This window comes from Pezoporus flaviventris, unplaced genomic scaffold (assembly GCF_033815535.1).
Source record: "Pezoporus flaviventris isolate CSIRO_AGI_PZ_B2104156 unplaced genomic scaffold, CSIRO_AGI_Pfla_v1 ptg000154l, whole genome shotgun sequence".
Lineage (NCBI taxonomy): Eukaryota > Metazoa > Chordata > Aves > Psittaciformes > Psittacidae > Pezoporus > Pezoporus flaviventris.
The window spans coordinates 526533-539759 of NW_026892702.1; the positions used below are offsets into that span (position 1 = coordinate 526533).

Below are 13227 nucleotides of genomic sequence, written 5' to 3' on the forward strand. Positions count from 1 at the left end.
AGGGCACCATCCCATACAGGGCAGTGTGTGGGCAGCCAGCACAGCTCCTCTATGGGGCAATGACTATTCCTTAGGAAACAAGTTCTCAGAATCAGTTCCTGGGAGAACTCCATGTCCAAGCAATTAGCAATGTTATAACATCCCCTTATGGTCTGTTCAGGTCTCCAGAGGACGTTGTGCCCCATCTTCCTGCAGCCGGTCCAAGAGTGTGAAGACTTCTGCTGCGCTCCATGCTGGAAGAGCAGTACCTGGGCCCTGGGATGGGGTGGCACACAGCTCGCTCCCAGTGGGCTTTCTGAAGCTGGCACTATGAGCTCAGCCCGGCTGTGCAAACACACACACCGGGAGGCAATGCTGTGAATTGGGCACCCAGCTGCTGTGTCCCATTGGACAATAATGGGTCTGAGCATTGGATATGTGGGTGAGAGAGGGCGAGGAGCTGTCAGTTTTGCTCCCCCCCCAGCACCACCAGACCCCTTCAAGTGTGTTGGGTCACTGAGAGCTGCATCCCTGCCTCAGGGAGCGTGGAGGTCGCTCAGTGGCAATGCCTGAACCCTTGGTGGACATCTGTAACCTCCCCCTGCACAGGGCTTTCCTGATGGCACCCTTGACCTTGCTGTTTCGCAAGCTGTAGATGATGGGGTTGAGCATGGGGGTCACGGCGGCGTACAGCAGGGCCAGGACCTTGTCCATCTCCTTGGAGGCGCTGGAGTGAGGCACCAGGTACGCCACAGCCCCAGTGCCGAAGAACAGAGACGCCACGGTCAGGTGGGAGGTGCAGGTAGCAAAGGCCTTCTGCATCGCCACTCCCTTCTGGAGGACAGCCCCGATGATGTGAGCGTATGACACAAGAGTGAGGAGGAAGGAGCCCATCGCTATAGTCCCGGCCAGAGCATACAAGGTGGCCTTGTTGAGGGGGGCATTGGGGCTGCAGGATGCCTGCAGCAGGAAGGGCATCTCGCAGAACAAGTGGTCGATGACGTTGGAGCCGCAGAAGGGCAGGCGGGCTGTGAGGAAGGCCTGGATCAGAGATGAAAGGGAGCCACTCAGCCACGAAACGGCCACTAAGCAGTGGCACATCCTCCTGCTCATGAGCATGGGGTAGTGGAAGGGGTGGCAAATGGACAGGTACCGGTCATAGGCCATGGCAGCCAGAAGCACACACTCCGAGCCCCCGAAGCAAAGGAAGAAGTAGATCTGTGTGATGCAGCCCACAAAGGAGATGGTCTTCAGCGGTGAGAAGGAGTCTCCAAGGATCTTAGGGAGGGTAACGGAGGAGCAGCAGATGTCCAGGAAGGAGAGGTGGCCCAGGAAGAAATACATGGGGCATTGCAGGTGGGTGTCCAACCAGACAAGGGTCACAATAAGCAGGTTCCCCAGCACTGTCACCAGGTAAACGAGCGAGAAGAACAGACAGAGGATCACCTCTGCTCCGTAGGCACTGGAGAATCCCAACAGAAGGAACATGGTGGGGCTGCTGAGATTTCCCTGCTGCAGAGCCTCGGGGCTCATCTGCAGGGAGAGCAGGAGGTAAGGACAGGTAGAACAAGGGTGAGTGCTCTCCCCTGTCAGGGGGCATCCCCAGCCCTGGGATCTGCTCTGTGGTGGGCTGAAGCTGTGCCCATGCCCTGCACCCCTCACACCTTGCCAAGGGCTCGGGGGTGTACGGTGGTGGGGGCTGCTGTCAGCCCATGGGGTTCAATCCTCCAGGCAACCCCAACCCCCTGTCACTCAAAGGACACCCGAATGAGCTGGAACGTCACCCCCATGCTCGAAAAGGATCCCAGGGGCTCTCAAACGAGAGCAGCTCCTCTCACCCCTCCAGCTTCCCTGGGCTGCAGTGGGACACTGCTCTGAAGATCCCACAAAACGTGACAGGTTGGACTTGCCTGAAAAGAAGCTGTTGTTCATGGGAGCACACTGTGTTTACATCATTAGTAAAGGTACAGCAAGATCTCCTGCTTTCCCTTATCCATCACAGGCTGTGAGAGCAGGGCTCAAAAAAGAGATCTTTAAATGATACAAAGAAAGTGACTGTTTGGAAATACTGCACTGGAGATGTGACCCCCCTGCAGCCCTGATCCAGCTCTGGGGCAGCAGCACAAGGGGGGATGTGGAGCTGTTGGAGCGAGTCCAGAGGAGGCCATGGAGATGCTGCGAGGGCTGGAGCAGCTCTGCTCTGGAGCCAGGCTGAGAGAGCTGGGCTGGGTCAGCCTGGAGAAGGCTCCTGAAGGGGAGACCTGAGAGCAGCTCCAGTGCCTGAAGGGGCTGCAGGAAAGCTGGAGAGGGGCTTGGGACAAGGGCCTGTAAGGACAGGCCAAGGGGAATGGCTTTAACCTGCCCGAGGGGAGACTGAGATGAGCTCTTAGGCAGAAGCTCTTCCCTGGGAGGGTGCTGAGGCGCTGGCACAGGGTGCCCAGAGAAGCTGTGGCTGCCCCATCCCCGGCAGTGTTCAAGGCCAGGTTGGACACAGGGGCTTGGAGCAAGCTGCTCTAGTGGAAGGTGTCCCTGTCCGTGGCAGGGGTTGGAGCTGGAGGAGCTTTAAGGTCCCTCTAACCCAAGCTATTCCATGACTAATATGATTCTAATCCTCATGTTCACACCTAGAGCACAATGCAAGACCTCTGAGAGTCTGAGACATCATAGGAGGACCAGAAAGGCAACTGAAGGTGACCATGTTGTTCACAGGCTTGAGGGTGGCAAGGAAAAGCAGAGACACTGGCCTGTGGGTAGAAGGGAAGACTCTGAATCTAATGAGAAACTGGAGCTTGGGTATAAATGGAGATGAGACACAGAAGATTCTGAGTGTAAACCTAAACCTACTGAATCCACAGAAAGGGCACTGAGGAGATGATCAGATTTGTGCACGCTGCAAGAAGCTGTTGGAGCTGCCTGCCGGTCTTTCCAGAGGGAAGCGTGGGAGCATCTTCACCAGGAGAAGAGGTGGGTGCCAAGCTGAGGGGACTTGAGCACCCTCAAGTGACATTGCCAGCTACCTCCAAGAGGAACAAGGACAACCCCACCGTGCTGGGGATGTGCTCCGCGGCACGGAGATGCCGGGGTGGGCGCTGCCTTTGTCCTGGTGCCCAGCAGCTGGGGTGAGGTGTGAGCAGGGAGGGAGTGAGCAGCAGGTAGCCAAGGCTGGGTGCCACAGCGGGGGCTGGGACCCATGCTCGAGATGCTGGGAGCCTCCATGGACGCTCTCCTCTTAATGCAGGGAGGCAGCGGGATGGGAGAAGCCTTCAGGGATCTGATGCCAGGCTTTGAACCACAAAGAGAAGATGTCAAGGAGAGGCATGTCCTGTCCCTGCTGGTTTGGGTTGTACTGGAAGAGCAGGAGCTGGTAAACAAGGGCATAACCACAGAGGGAAGGGAAAGACTGGTAGGGATAAGAGCAGCTGGGGAGTGGGTAGCAGAAGGTTGGTGTCTCCTCTGGCTCAGGAAGAGCAGATGGTCCATAGCAAACAAACGATTGTGGCCTCTGCAAAGCTATGGGGGAACTCCATAGGCACCAGAGGTATGGGGGAACTCAAATTACTATGTGCCCCCCCCCATGGCAGCAGATGTTCCCAGAAGTCAGAGAAATAGCTCTGAGCAGAGTAATGGAAGTGACAGGAGGAGAAAGTGCAGGAAGTGAGGAAGGGTAGGACAGCATGAGACACTGAAAGGCACCATCAAAATGTCTTCAGGGATCTAAATTGCCTTGGGAAGGAGTGAAGGGAAGGTCTGGGAGCCTGTCACACATTCCCAGCCAGACTGAGGGGATGGCAAAGCTCCAGGGGAGAAATTAGTCCAGGAAAAGTAACTCTTTGGAGGGGTGATGGTAAATAAATCACAGCCTCATCTGTAATGGTCATTCCAGATCTCCCTGGATATGACACCTCACGTGGCTCCCCACCAGGTCGCTGCAGAAAGTGATGAGGTTTTCTTGTACCTGTTCCTGAAAAAGAGGCTGTTTTTAGAAGAGCTGAGAAAATAACTTCAGCTCGAGTAGGGATGAGTCAATGCCATTCTGCAGAAATGGCAAGATCAATAGGAACAGATTGGTGGCTGTGGCTGTGAACAAGCACAAATCAGGACATGGGAAGAAGGCTGGTTACTGCAGCTGGGCAGACTGGGGATGTTGAGCCTGCAAATGTAGGAAAGAGCTGGCATTTCATGAAAGAAAAGGTGCAAAACCCAGCTAAGAACTCCCTTTTGAGCACAAGGCAGAGGCTGCTGGAGAGGGGCTGCTCCCTCGGCAAACAGGGAGCACACAGACACCAAGGAGAATGTTTGGCAAGAGTGGAAAGCCTGCAAGGAAAGGAGAGAGCCTGAGAAATGGTAAGGGAAGCCTGCACTGAAGATAGAGGAGTGCAGGGAGTCTGTGGGGATCGCTTACAGCGTGACACATACACCTTCAGCCATGCAGATGAAGGTCAGGCAGCCCACAGCGCTCAGCGCCCTGGGAGCCTGGTGTCCCCAGGAGGACAATGACAGTTTATGGCAAAGGGAGGCTGTCTGGTGGCAACAGGAGGGCAGAGGGCCAGCAGCGTTAAGGAGGGAGGAGAGTCTCCAGAGCTCTGCTGCGTGTCAGAAGGGCGGCAGGACGGGAGCACTCCCGCACCTGAATCCATGAAGGATGAACAGTGCTTGCCCTGCAGTCTTTGTGATGGGGCTCTATTCATTGGGAGAAGAGGGGCCCAGCACCAGGCATTTGAGAGGCTTATGGGGAAAGAAGCAGCAAGAAAACTGGGTGTGTGCAGGAGCTCTGGGACTGTGGAGCAGTCTGCCTGCCCACAGCATCCTTAGCTGGAGATCCCGTGGTCTGGTCAGCCCAGGGCAGTGCTGAGCTGTGTGGCACAGGATGCCAAACTGCCCATGGCGGCAGCAGGAAAGTTTCCACCCATGTGGGAAAATCCTGATGCTGTGGAGTGAGTGTTCATGAGACCCTGCCCGGTGGTGCTCAGGGAGCAGGGAGCCCACTCAAGGAGGAGGAAGAGGAGCCAGGCTGGCTGGAGAAGTGAGAGTCCATTGCAGAGGACATGGTCAGCCTGGAGAAGCAAAGCCAAGCAGGGAGATGGCTGTGGCATCAAGGAGCAGAGCCCTTAACTCAAGCATGATGCAGTGGGTAGCACTGGCAGAGGTGAGCCTGCAAAAGCCAGGAGCTTAAACCCAACTACAAACATTACTTTGATCCAGGAATCTTCTTAGATCTAATACACCAGGGTTTAGACAAGGAGCTGAGGTCTCACATCATACCTTATCAAAGAGATTTGGGGTCCAAAGTGCTCACATCAAGGGGCTAAGGTAGGAGGGGCTTTGGTTCCTAAATCTTTCTTTTCCCTTTACCTAAAATAAACCTGTTTTAAGTATAAGTAGGTGTTCACAGAGCCTTTGCATTGGTTTAATGAAGCAGAGGTGGAAAACAACATGCCTAGTTCACCTGGAAGACATCACAAAGGCTCCTGGGGTGGGCACCCACTCCCATCTCTCCCCTATGTCCCATGACCTGTCCAGAACTGGGTGCAAACCAAGACTCCAGTGTTCCCAGGGCACTGTCACAGTCTGGGCTACCAGGGAACCAGCTGGGTTTCTGTGCCACCAGTGGCCTCACTGGGAGTTCGAGGGTGCAGGAGGGACGAGGCACAGAGACCGCATCCTCCCCAGCAGTGGCCTCTAGCCCCCGAGCCAGGGAAGGAGGAGATGTCAGCGGTGTGCGACTGGGGCGCAAGTGGCTTCATTTCATTTCTGATCACTGCAGGGGTTTGCGATTCCATCTGTTGATGTGATATCATTAGCTGGGTGGTCAGCCAGTCACTGGAAGTGTCTGTTTGCCTTTCCCACAAACCATTTGATTTGCGATCACATCTCATCTGAGACAAGCGAGTTGGAGGCAGGTGGGTGCAGGCTGTGCAAAGCTCAGGCCAGCACCACGGTCCCTGTGTTTGTGCAGCTGTATCCTGGAGGACTGGGAGCACGGCAGGACACCGGCTGTGGCACAGGCGGACAGGGACACTGCAGCCCCGGGTCTGCAGCAGGGGCAGGGCTCCCGTGCTGCCGGGGCTGACCCGCGGTGCTGTGAGACATGAGCCGGGCACCCAGGGACTCCCCCGGCCGCTGGACCAGGAGGGGGACAACGAGGACACCCGCGTCTGCGGGTCACGGGAGCGGGGCACAGAGCAGGTCAGGGCAGAGCTGGCCTTGGCAGACCCGGCCATGGGGCTGGCTCCTTCCCCCCTCAGGCTCAGAGCTGTCCTGGCCTCAGCACTGAGCCGGTGCTGATGCTGGGACACCAGTACCACAGCTTACCTTGAGCAGATGCTTCCTCTCCTCACACGAGGTGTGTCTGGCAGCACCGGTGCTCTGGGACACCAGGGTGATTTCAGTGTGCTCCTGGCAGCACCTGGGAACAGCTCCCCTGCTACAGCACCGTCTGTAATTGCCCCTTGGGCACAGCTCTTTGGGACGCTGTGGGAGCAGGGGAGCGCGCTGCAAGGGAATACACTGGGTCCTGTGTCCCCCCAGGGACACTCCCCCGGGGGGTACTCCAGCAGCATCCCCGTAAAGAAGCTCCCAAAACCCACAGGGGCCAGGACTGATGGACCGGTCTGAAGTTGACTTTGAACATCTAGAGACAGCAGAGGGGTGGTGCTGTGGTGCAGCTGGAGGCTCATGGTGGGCTCTGCAGCCAGAAGGGCTCAGAGACACCCTTAAGCAGGAGCCTGGATTCAGGAATATGTCAGAATTCGGTTCTTCAGCCTCTGCTTTCCTTTTCTAGATTGTTTTTTCCTCTGCTGCACTTTGGAGAGACACCCCACCACCCCCCCCACCCCCCTGCAGCCCTGATCCAGCTCTGGGGCAGCAGCACAAGAGGGACGTGAAGCTGTTGGAGCGAGGCCAGAGGAGGCCATGGAGATGCTGCGAGGGCTGGAGCAGCTCTGCTCTGGAGCCAGGCTGAGAGAGCTGGGCTGGGGCAGCCTGGACAAGAGAAGGCTCCTGAAGGGGAGACCTGAGAGCAGCTCCAGTGCCTGAAGGGGCTGCAGGAAAGCTGGAGAGGGGCTTGGGACAAGGGCCTGTAGGGGCAGGCCAGGGGAATGGCTTTAACCTGCCCGAGGGGAGACTGAGATGAGCTCTTAGGCAGAAGCTCTTCCCTGTGAGGGTGCTGAGGCGCTGGCACAGGGTGCCCAGAGAAGCTGTGGCTGCCCCATCCCTGGCAGTGTTCAAGGCCAGGTTGGACACAGGCGCTTGGAGCAAGCTGCTCTAGTGGAAGGTGTCCCTGCCTGTGGCAGGGGTTGGAGCTGGAGGAGCTTTGAGGTCCCTTCCAACACAAACCAATCTGCGACTCTGGGATTCTATTACTTTTGCAACCAAGCATGCACCTTCTGGCTTTGCTGGATAACCTTGCTTTCTTCCACACAAGCTCATCTAGATTTAGAAGTGACTTAAGGGGCTCTAGCAAGTGTGAGGTGTGTTGCTTCTCTGAACTGCTGCTTGGAGACGTTCCCCCTCTGAGAAATTTGTGTATCTGGAAGGGAAGTTTCCTCCCAGATGTATCAATCTGCCAAGGTCGTGGTGGGGCCTGGGAGCACCCACATCTCTGGATAGAGGACAGTGATGGAGATGCTGGCCAGAAACAGGAGCACCTCTCCCTGATGTAGCACTTCTCCTCTGGTTGAGCCCCTCCAGCTCAACCCTTCTCACTTTCAGTGCACACAGGTGCATTTGGAGGCTAAAGTCTCCTTTCTTCTGTCACCATCACAGCCCTGGCCTGTCCCCGCTCTGCCCGCAGGGGATGGCTGCAGGCAGCAGAGGGAGGGCTGAGAGCACAGAGAGCACACAGGTGAGGACTGGGCACCTTCCAAGTGCTGGCCACAGTTACTGGTGGTCAGTAACAAATGTTTTCTATGAGGGCTTGCTGCTGCACTGGCCGTGGTCAGCTGCTTCCATGTTATCAGTCCCATCTGCATAAGCCGTGGCTCAGGGAGCCAGGGGAGGGTTTTGGCTGGAAGGCATCTCAAAGGTCTCTGGTCCTGCCGCTGCTCAGAGCAGGGCCAGCTTTAAAGTTAGGTCTGGTTGCTCAGGGACTTGTTCAAGGACACCTTCAGGGATGGGGGGTTTCTCAGCCACGTTTCTGGATGTGCTGTAGTGCAGGACCACCCTCGAGATGAACTTCCTCCTTCTGTCCTACTGGAGTTTGCCATGTTGCAGCGGTCCTGCTTCTCTCAGCCTCTCTGTACGTGCTGTGCCTCAGGCCCTGACCAGCTCCATGTCCCACACTGCACTCTGCTGTTTCTCAGGTCTTTTTTTATACTGGGGAGCCCTTCACTGAACCCACTTCTCCCAACCTGGTCTCTCAAGTGCTCCCTCAGACTAATGGCTGCCCTTCACAGAGCCAGACCACAGCTGACCTCGCTGCAGAGGCATTCTGCTGACCAACGTTCCACCTGCTGCCTGCTGGACATGCAGGGCTCCTCCAACATTGCTGCCATTCCCTGCAGGCCCAGTCTGCCCCATTCAGTGGGGTAAGCCCAGTCCAGTGACAGGACTATTGGTTTGCCTTAGCTGAACATTTGTGCTGCCCCATTCTGGAGCCTGATGTGGCCTCTCTGAATGGCAGATCCAGCATGACGTGTCCCCGAAGCTTGAACATGGTCACTAAGGTTGGTCATTGCTGGGACATGCATCTTCATATATTTCAGGATATGCTGACCCTGGCAGCTTGGGATGTCCCCAGTCACATTGCTTCCCACCCTCGTAGAATCACACTTGGGTTGGAAGGACCTTAAAGCTCCTCCAGCTCCAACCCCTGCCACGGGCAGGGACACCTTCCACTAGAGCAGCTTGCTCCAAGCCCCTGTGTCCAACCTGGCCTTGAACACTGCCAGGGATGGGGCAGCCACAGCTTCTCTGGGCACCCTGTGCCAGCGCCTCAGCACCCTCACAGGGAAGAGCTTCTGCCTAAGAGCTCATCTCAGTCTCCCCTCGGGCAGGTTAAAGCCATTCCCCTTGGCCTGTCCCTGCATCCCTTGTCCCAAGCCCCTCTCCAGCTTTCCTGCAGCCCCTTTAGGCACTGGAGCTGCTCTCAGGTCTCCCCTTCAGGAGCCTTCTCTTCTCCAGGCTGCCCCAGCCCAGCTCTCCCAGCCTGGCTCCAGAGCAGAGCTGCTCCAGCCCTCACAGCATCTCCATGGCCTCCTCTGGACTGGCTCCAACAGCTCCAAGTCCCTCTTGTGCTGCTGCCCCAGAGCTGGATCAGGACTGCAGGGGGATCTTTCAGAGTCCCTCCCTCATCCTGCTGGTCACGCTCCTTTTGCTGCAGCTCAAGCAGACAATCCCTGCCTGCCACTCATAAGCCAGGGTATAAAACCATGTCCTGTGATGATCCAGGTCGAAAATACCCATTTTCAACAGGTTTCCACGCGTGGAGGAAGCAGGAACACCCGAAGCCATTTGTGTTTTGGGTGCCTTGTGACACTGTGGCCCGTGTGGCACCTTCTGCCCCTGCAGCACTGAGGTTTTTTCCTCACTTTTAATGGGTCTCAGTTGTGTCATTAAAAGTTTCTGAACTTCTGCAGTGTTAACTCCCAAAGGGGCTCCAGGCCTTTGCTGCGCCACGCCTGGGACAGGAGCTATATTTGCCCCTTCCCAAAGTAGGGAGCAACGGCAGTGTTTATTCATCTGTGGGGCTCAGAGCAGCGCAGAGGTGTCTCGAAGCTGCAGTTGGCACTTGAGAGGTGACTCACTGCTGGCCTGGGGGAGTTCAGGTAGTTTACGTTTGTGCCATTGAGAGCCAATGCTCAGCATCCCAGTCCCAGCGAGGGGCTGCCCTGATGTGGAGGGGAGGGAAGGCTCAGCTGGGCTGGTACCCACCAGGTCCCATGGGAACCCCCTGGTCTGACTCTACACCATCCAAGACAGATGGACAAGACTTGATGACTTGAAATGACTGCCACTGTGGTGCTGGCACCCATCACATGCAAAGGGAAATCTGGGAGCCTCTAACTTATAGTCACTCCAGGCAGGTTGGATGGGCACCCAGTTTTGGGATGGCCAAGAGCCCACAGATCATGAGCAGCAAGTGGGACCTGTCTCTCAGGCTGAAATCAAAACACCATTCTCCTGACAGCCAGTGCTATGCTGAAAACCAGAAATGGTCCAATACAGTTGCATTTAATTTTTAAAAGGGAAAAAAATGTAAAGTCAAGAAGATTAAGTATCACATATGGCACAGAGATTGTCTGGGAAGACCAGCTTAGCTTCCCTCTGAGCACTTAAGCTGGTATTAGCAAATACAAACCCTAGACAACATTCCAAAGGGAAAGTCTAAATGGAAGTCAGCACAATTCAATCATTTGAAATAAGGTGATCAGAAATAAAAGTTCTAAACTTGTTGAACCTGTTTCCACATCAGATGACCTCTGGTAACTGCAAGACAAACAATGAAGACACCAGAATTTGGTCCCTTGTTCTACTTTGAGGAATATCAACTGCACATATATATTCCCTTTGTCAAAGGCACTGGGAGCAGGAATTTAACAGTAGATGTTTGTCCAGTTTCCAGTTGAATTCAGAGTCTTCAAAGGAAATAAGCTGATAGAAAAGTGAAGAATGCATCCACCTCAGCTGAGGAGCTTTGGTGGATCCCTGTCGTGGTTTAAACTCAGCCACACAGTCTCTCTCACTCCTCCTCTTCCTCTCCCCTGCTCCCGGAGGGATGGGGAGGAGAAGCAAAAGAATGTAACTTCCCCCGGTTGAGATAAGAGCAGCCCAGTAACTAAGGTACAACACAAACCACTGCTGCTACCACCAATGGTGATGAGAAAATAAGGGAAGAGAATACAACCACTCACCACCTGTCGACTGATACCCAGCCCAACTCGAGCAGTGATCTAGCCCTTACGGGTAACTGCCCCCAGGTTTACATCCTGGGCATGACGTGCTGTGGTATGGAATACCACTTCGGACAGTTTGGGTCAGGTGTCCTGTCTGCTTCCTCCTGGCTTCCCTCCTCCCTGGCAGAGCATGAGCCTCAGAAAGTGCTTGGTCAGAGTAAACATTACTGAGCAGCAACAAAAACATTGGTGTTATCAGCACTGTTCCCAGGCTGAAAGTCAAAACCACAGTGCTGCACCAGCTACTAAGGAGGAGAAAAATGACTGCTACTGCTGAACCCAGGACAATCCCAGCCTGGGTGATATCTTTGGCAAACACCAGAAAAGGCCCTACCAATACAAAGAGCAGGTGACATTTCCAGTCAATGTAAATCGGGTATGAAACTCCAACTCTTTACTGCAGCAACTGCAGCATGTCACCTGCTGCTCAGACTCACCTTTGCTACCTCTAGTTTCACCAAGACTAGAAGCAAACGTGCTGGCTTTGGAAGAGCCTGCCAGAGGTAGACTGCAGACAAGTAGATGTGTGAGGCAGTGTGGGCAGATGCTCACAAAAGCTGTAGTAAAGGGCAGACCTGGTTGATGCGTGGACAAATTATGTCAGAGGAGACTGAATCCAACTTCTGCAGAGGAACATCACACCTCAGGAATACTTTCTGGAGGAGTCTAGATATGGGGGTTGGACATCCCCTGGTCAGCTGGGAAGGGTCTTTATCAGTTTGCAGGGGATGAGCTGCCATAAGCTAGAAAGGAAGTCTGGCATCACCAGTAAGCACCAGAGCCATCAGCTGGGAGTCTCCAAAGTGCTCCTCAATGTCAAAGTCTTGTCTAGCACCTCCCTTGCCCCAACACTCCTCTGCTGTTTCCAGCAGCCATTTGGCACCCAGGTGCCTGGGCTGATCTCTACTGCACCAAGCCAGTCCCTGCCAGCCCTTCCCACCAGCGAGTGCCCATAGCACCCATCAGGGAACCTCTCGCTGCAGGATGCCATCAGAAGGTGCCTCACCCCAGGAAGCCCTTAGAAACACTTGGAGAAGAAAAGTCCCATGTCAGGAAATACAGAGTGACATCTGGCCGGGTTTGCTGGGGGATAAAGGAGGGCAGGTACAACCCTCTTGTCACCCTGTCCCTGTGCTTCTTGCCTGCTGTTGAAGGCAGAGGGGCTGCATGGTCTGATGGGCGTTGGATGAGCAGCAGGTACAGGGAGAGGCTTGATGGATGGGGGCTGCAGTGGGAGACCCCCCTTGCACTGCATGGAGGGTCTCACACCCAGGGAACAGTCTGGAACGGCAGCCTGTGCGCACCCTGCTCCAGTGGCAGCCCGTGCGCATCCTGCTCCAATGGCAGCCTTTGTGCATCCTGCTCCAGTGGCAGCCCGTGCGCATCCTGCTCCAGTGGCAGCCCGTGCGCATCCTGCTCCAGTGGCAGCCCGCGCGTATCCTGCTCCAGTGGCAGCCCGTGCGCATCCTGCTCCAGTGGCAGCCCGTGCGCATCCTGCTCCAGTGGCAGCCCGTGCGCATCCTGCTCCAATGGCAGCCTTTGTGCATCCTGCTCCAGTGGCAGCCCGTGCGCATCCTGCTCCAGTGGCAGCCCGTGCGCATCCTGCTCCAATGGCAGCCTTTGTGCACCCTGCTCCAGTGGCAGCCCGTGCGCATCCTGCTCCAGGGCACAAGGAGAGAACAGACGGACAGAAGGAGGAGTGGAAATTGCCAGGGGCAGAGGAGTGATCTCAGCGCTGTCTGGGGTTCCACCTGCGAACAGCAGGGGAGGAAATGTTTGGCTGGAACATGGCGTGGACACACTGGGACTCCCCATCACACAGTCCCTGGCAAAGGGCACTGCTGGCAGCAGGATGTTCTCATGTGCATCAAAACACGTACCAAAACCAAGGCTCTGGGCAAAGCCTGGTGTGAGCCCGGTGTTCCTGGGAGGGCAGCAAACACTGAACTGTTCAGTACAAACTGCCAAGGAGAATTCCTGCTGGAAACACTGGAGTCTTTCCAAAGAGGGTGGAGATGACACTGGGATGGGAAGTCTCAGTGATGCCCTTGCCCTGGGACGTGCCCAGCTCTCGCAGTCCACAGACCAGGAGATGCCGTTCCCCACATTCTTTCCCCAGTCCATGGGAGGAGGTTCTGAGGTGCTCAGTTGCTGGGACAGCACCTTCCAGGGATACCTGCTACCATCACACAGCAGCAAGGCAAACCCTGGGCTGAATTGAATGCCCAGGTGGCTGTGCAGGGATGAGCAAGGTCCCTGTGGAAATGCCACCAGAGAGGAGTTTACAGGAATTTCCTTTTCCAGGAGAGGCACAAGCTGCTTCATGCCCTACCAGACCTGACTGCCTACGAGTGCT

General features: G+C 55.7%; 1 protein-coding gene across 1 annotated transcript; it reads right to left on the bottom strand.

Moving 5' to 3' along the window:
- Positions 1-492: 492 nt before the first annotated feature.
- Positions 493-1586, bottom strand: LOC133283201 (olfactory receptor 10A7-like). Its single transcript, XM_061479791.1, has one exon. It carries the CDS (start codon positions 1510-1512, stop codon positions 493-495), a length of 1020 nt encoding a protein of 339 aa, XP_061335775.1. The 5' UTR covers positions 1513-1586.
- Positions 1587-13227: the final 11641 nt, after the last annotated feature.

Coding starts and splice junctions, on each gene's coding strand:
- LOC133283201 (XM_061479791.1), bottom strand. CDS start 1,512: ATGAGCCCCGAGGCTCTGCAGCAGGGAAATCTCAGCAGCCCCACCATG.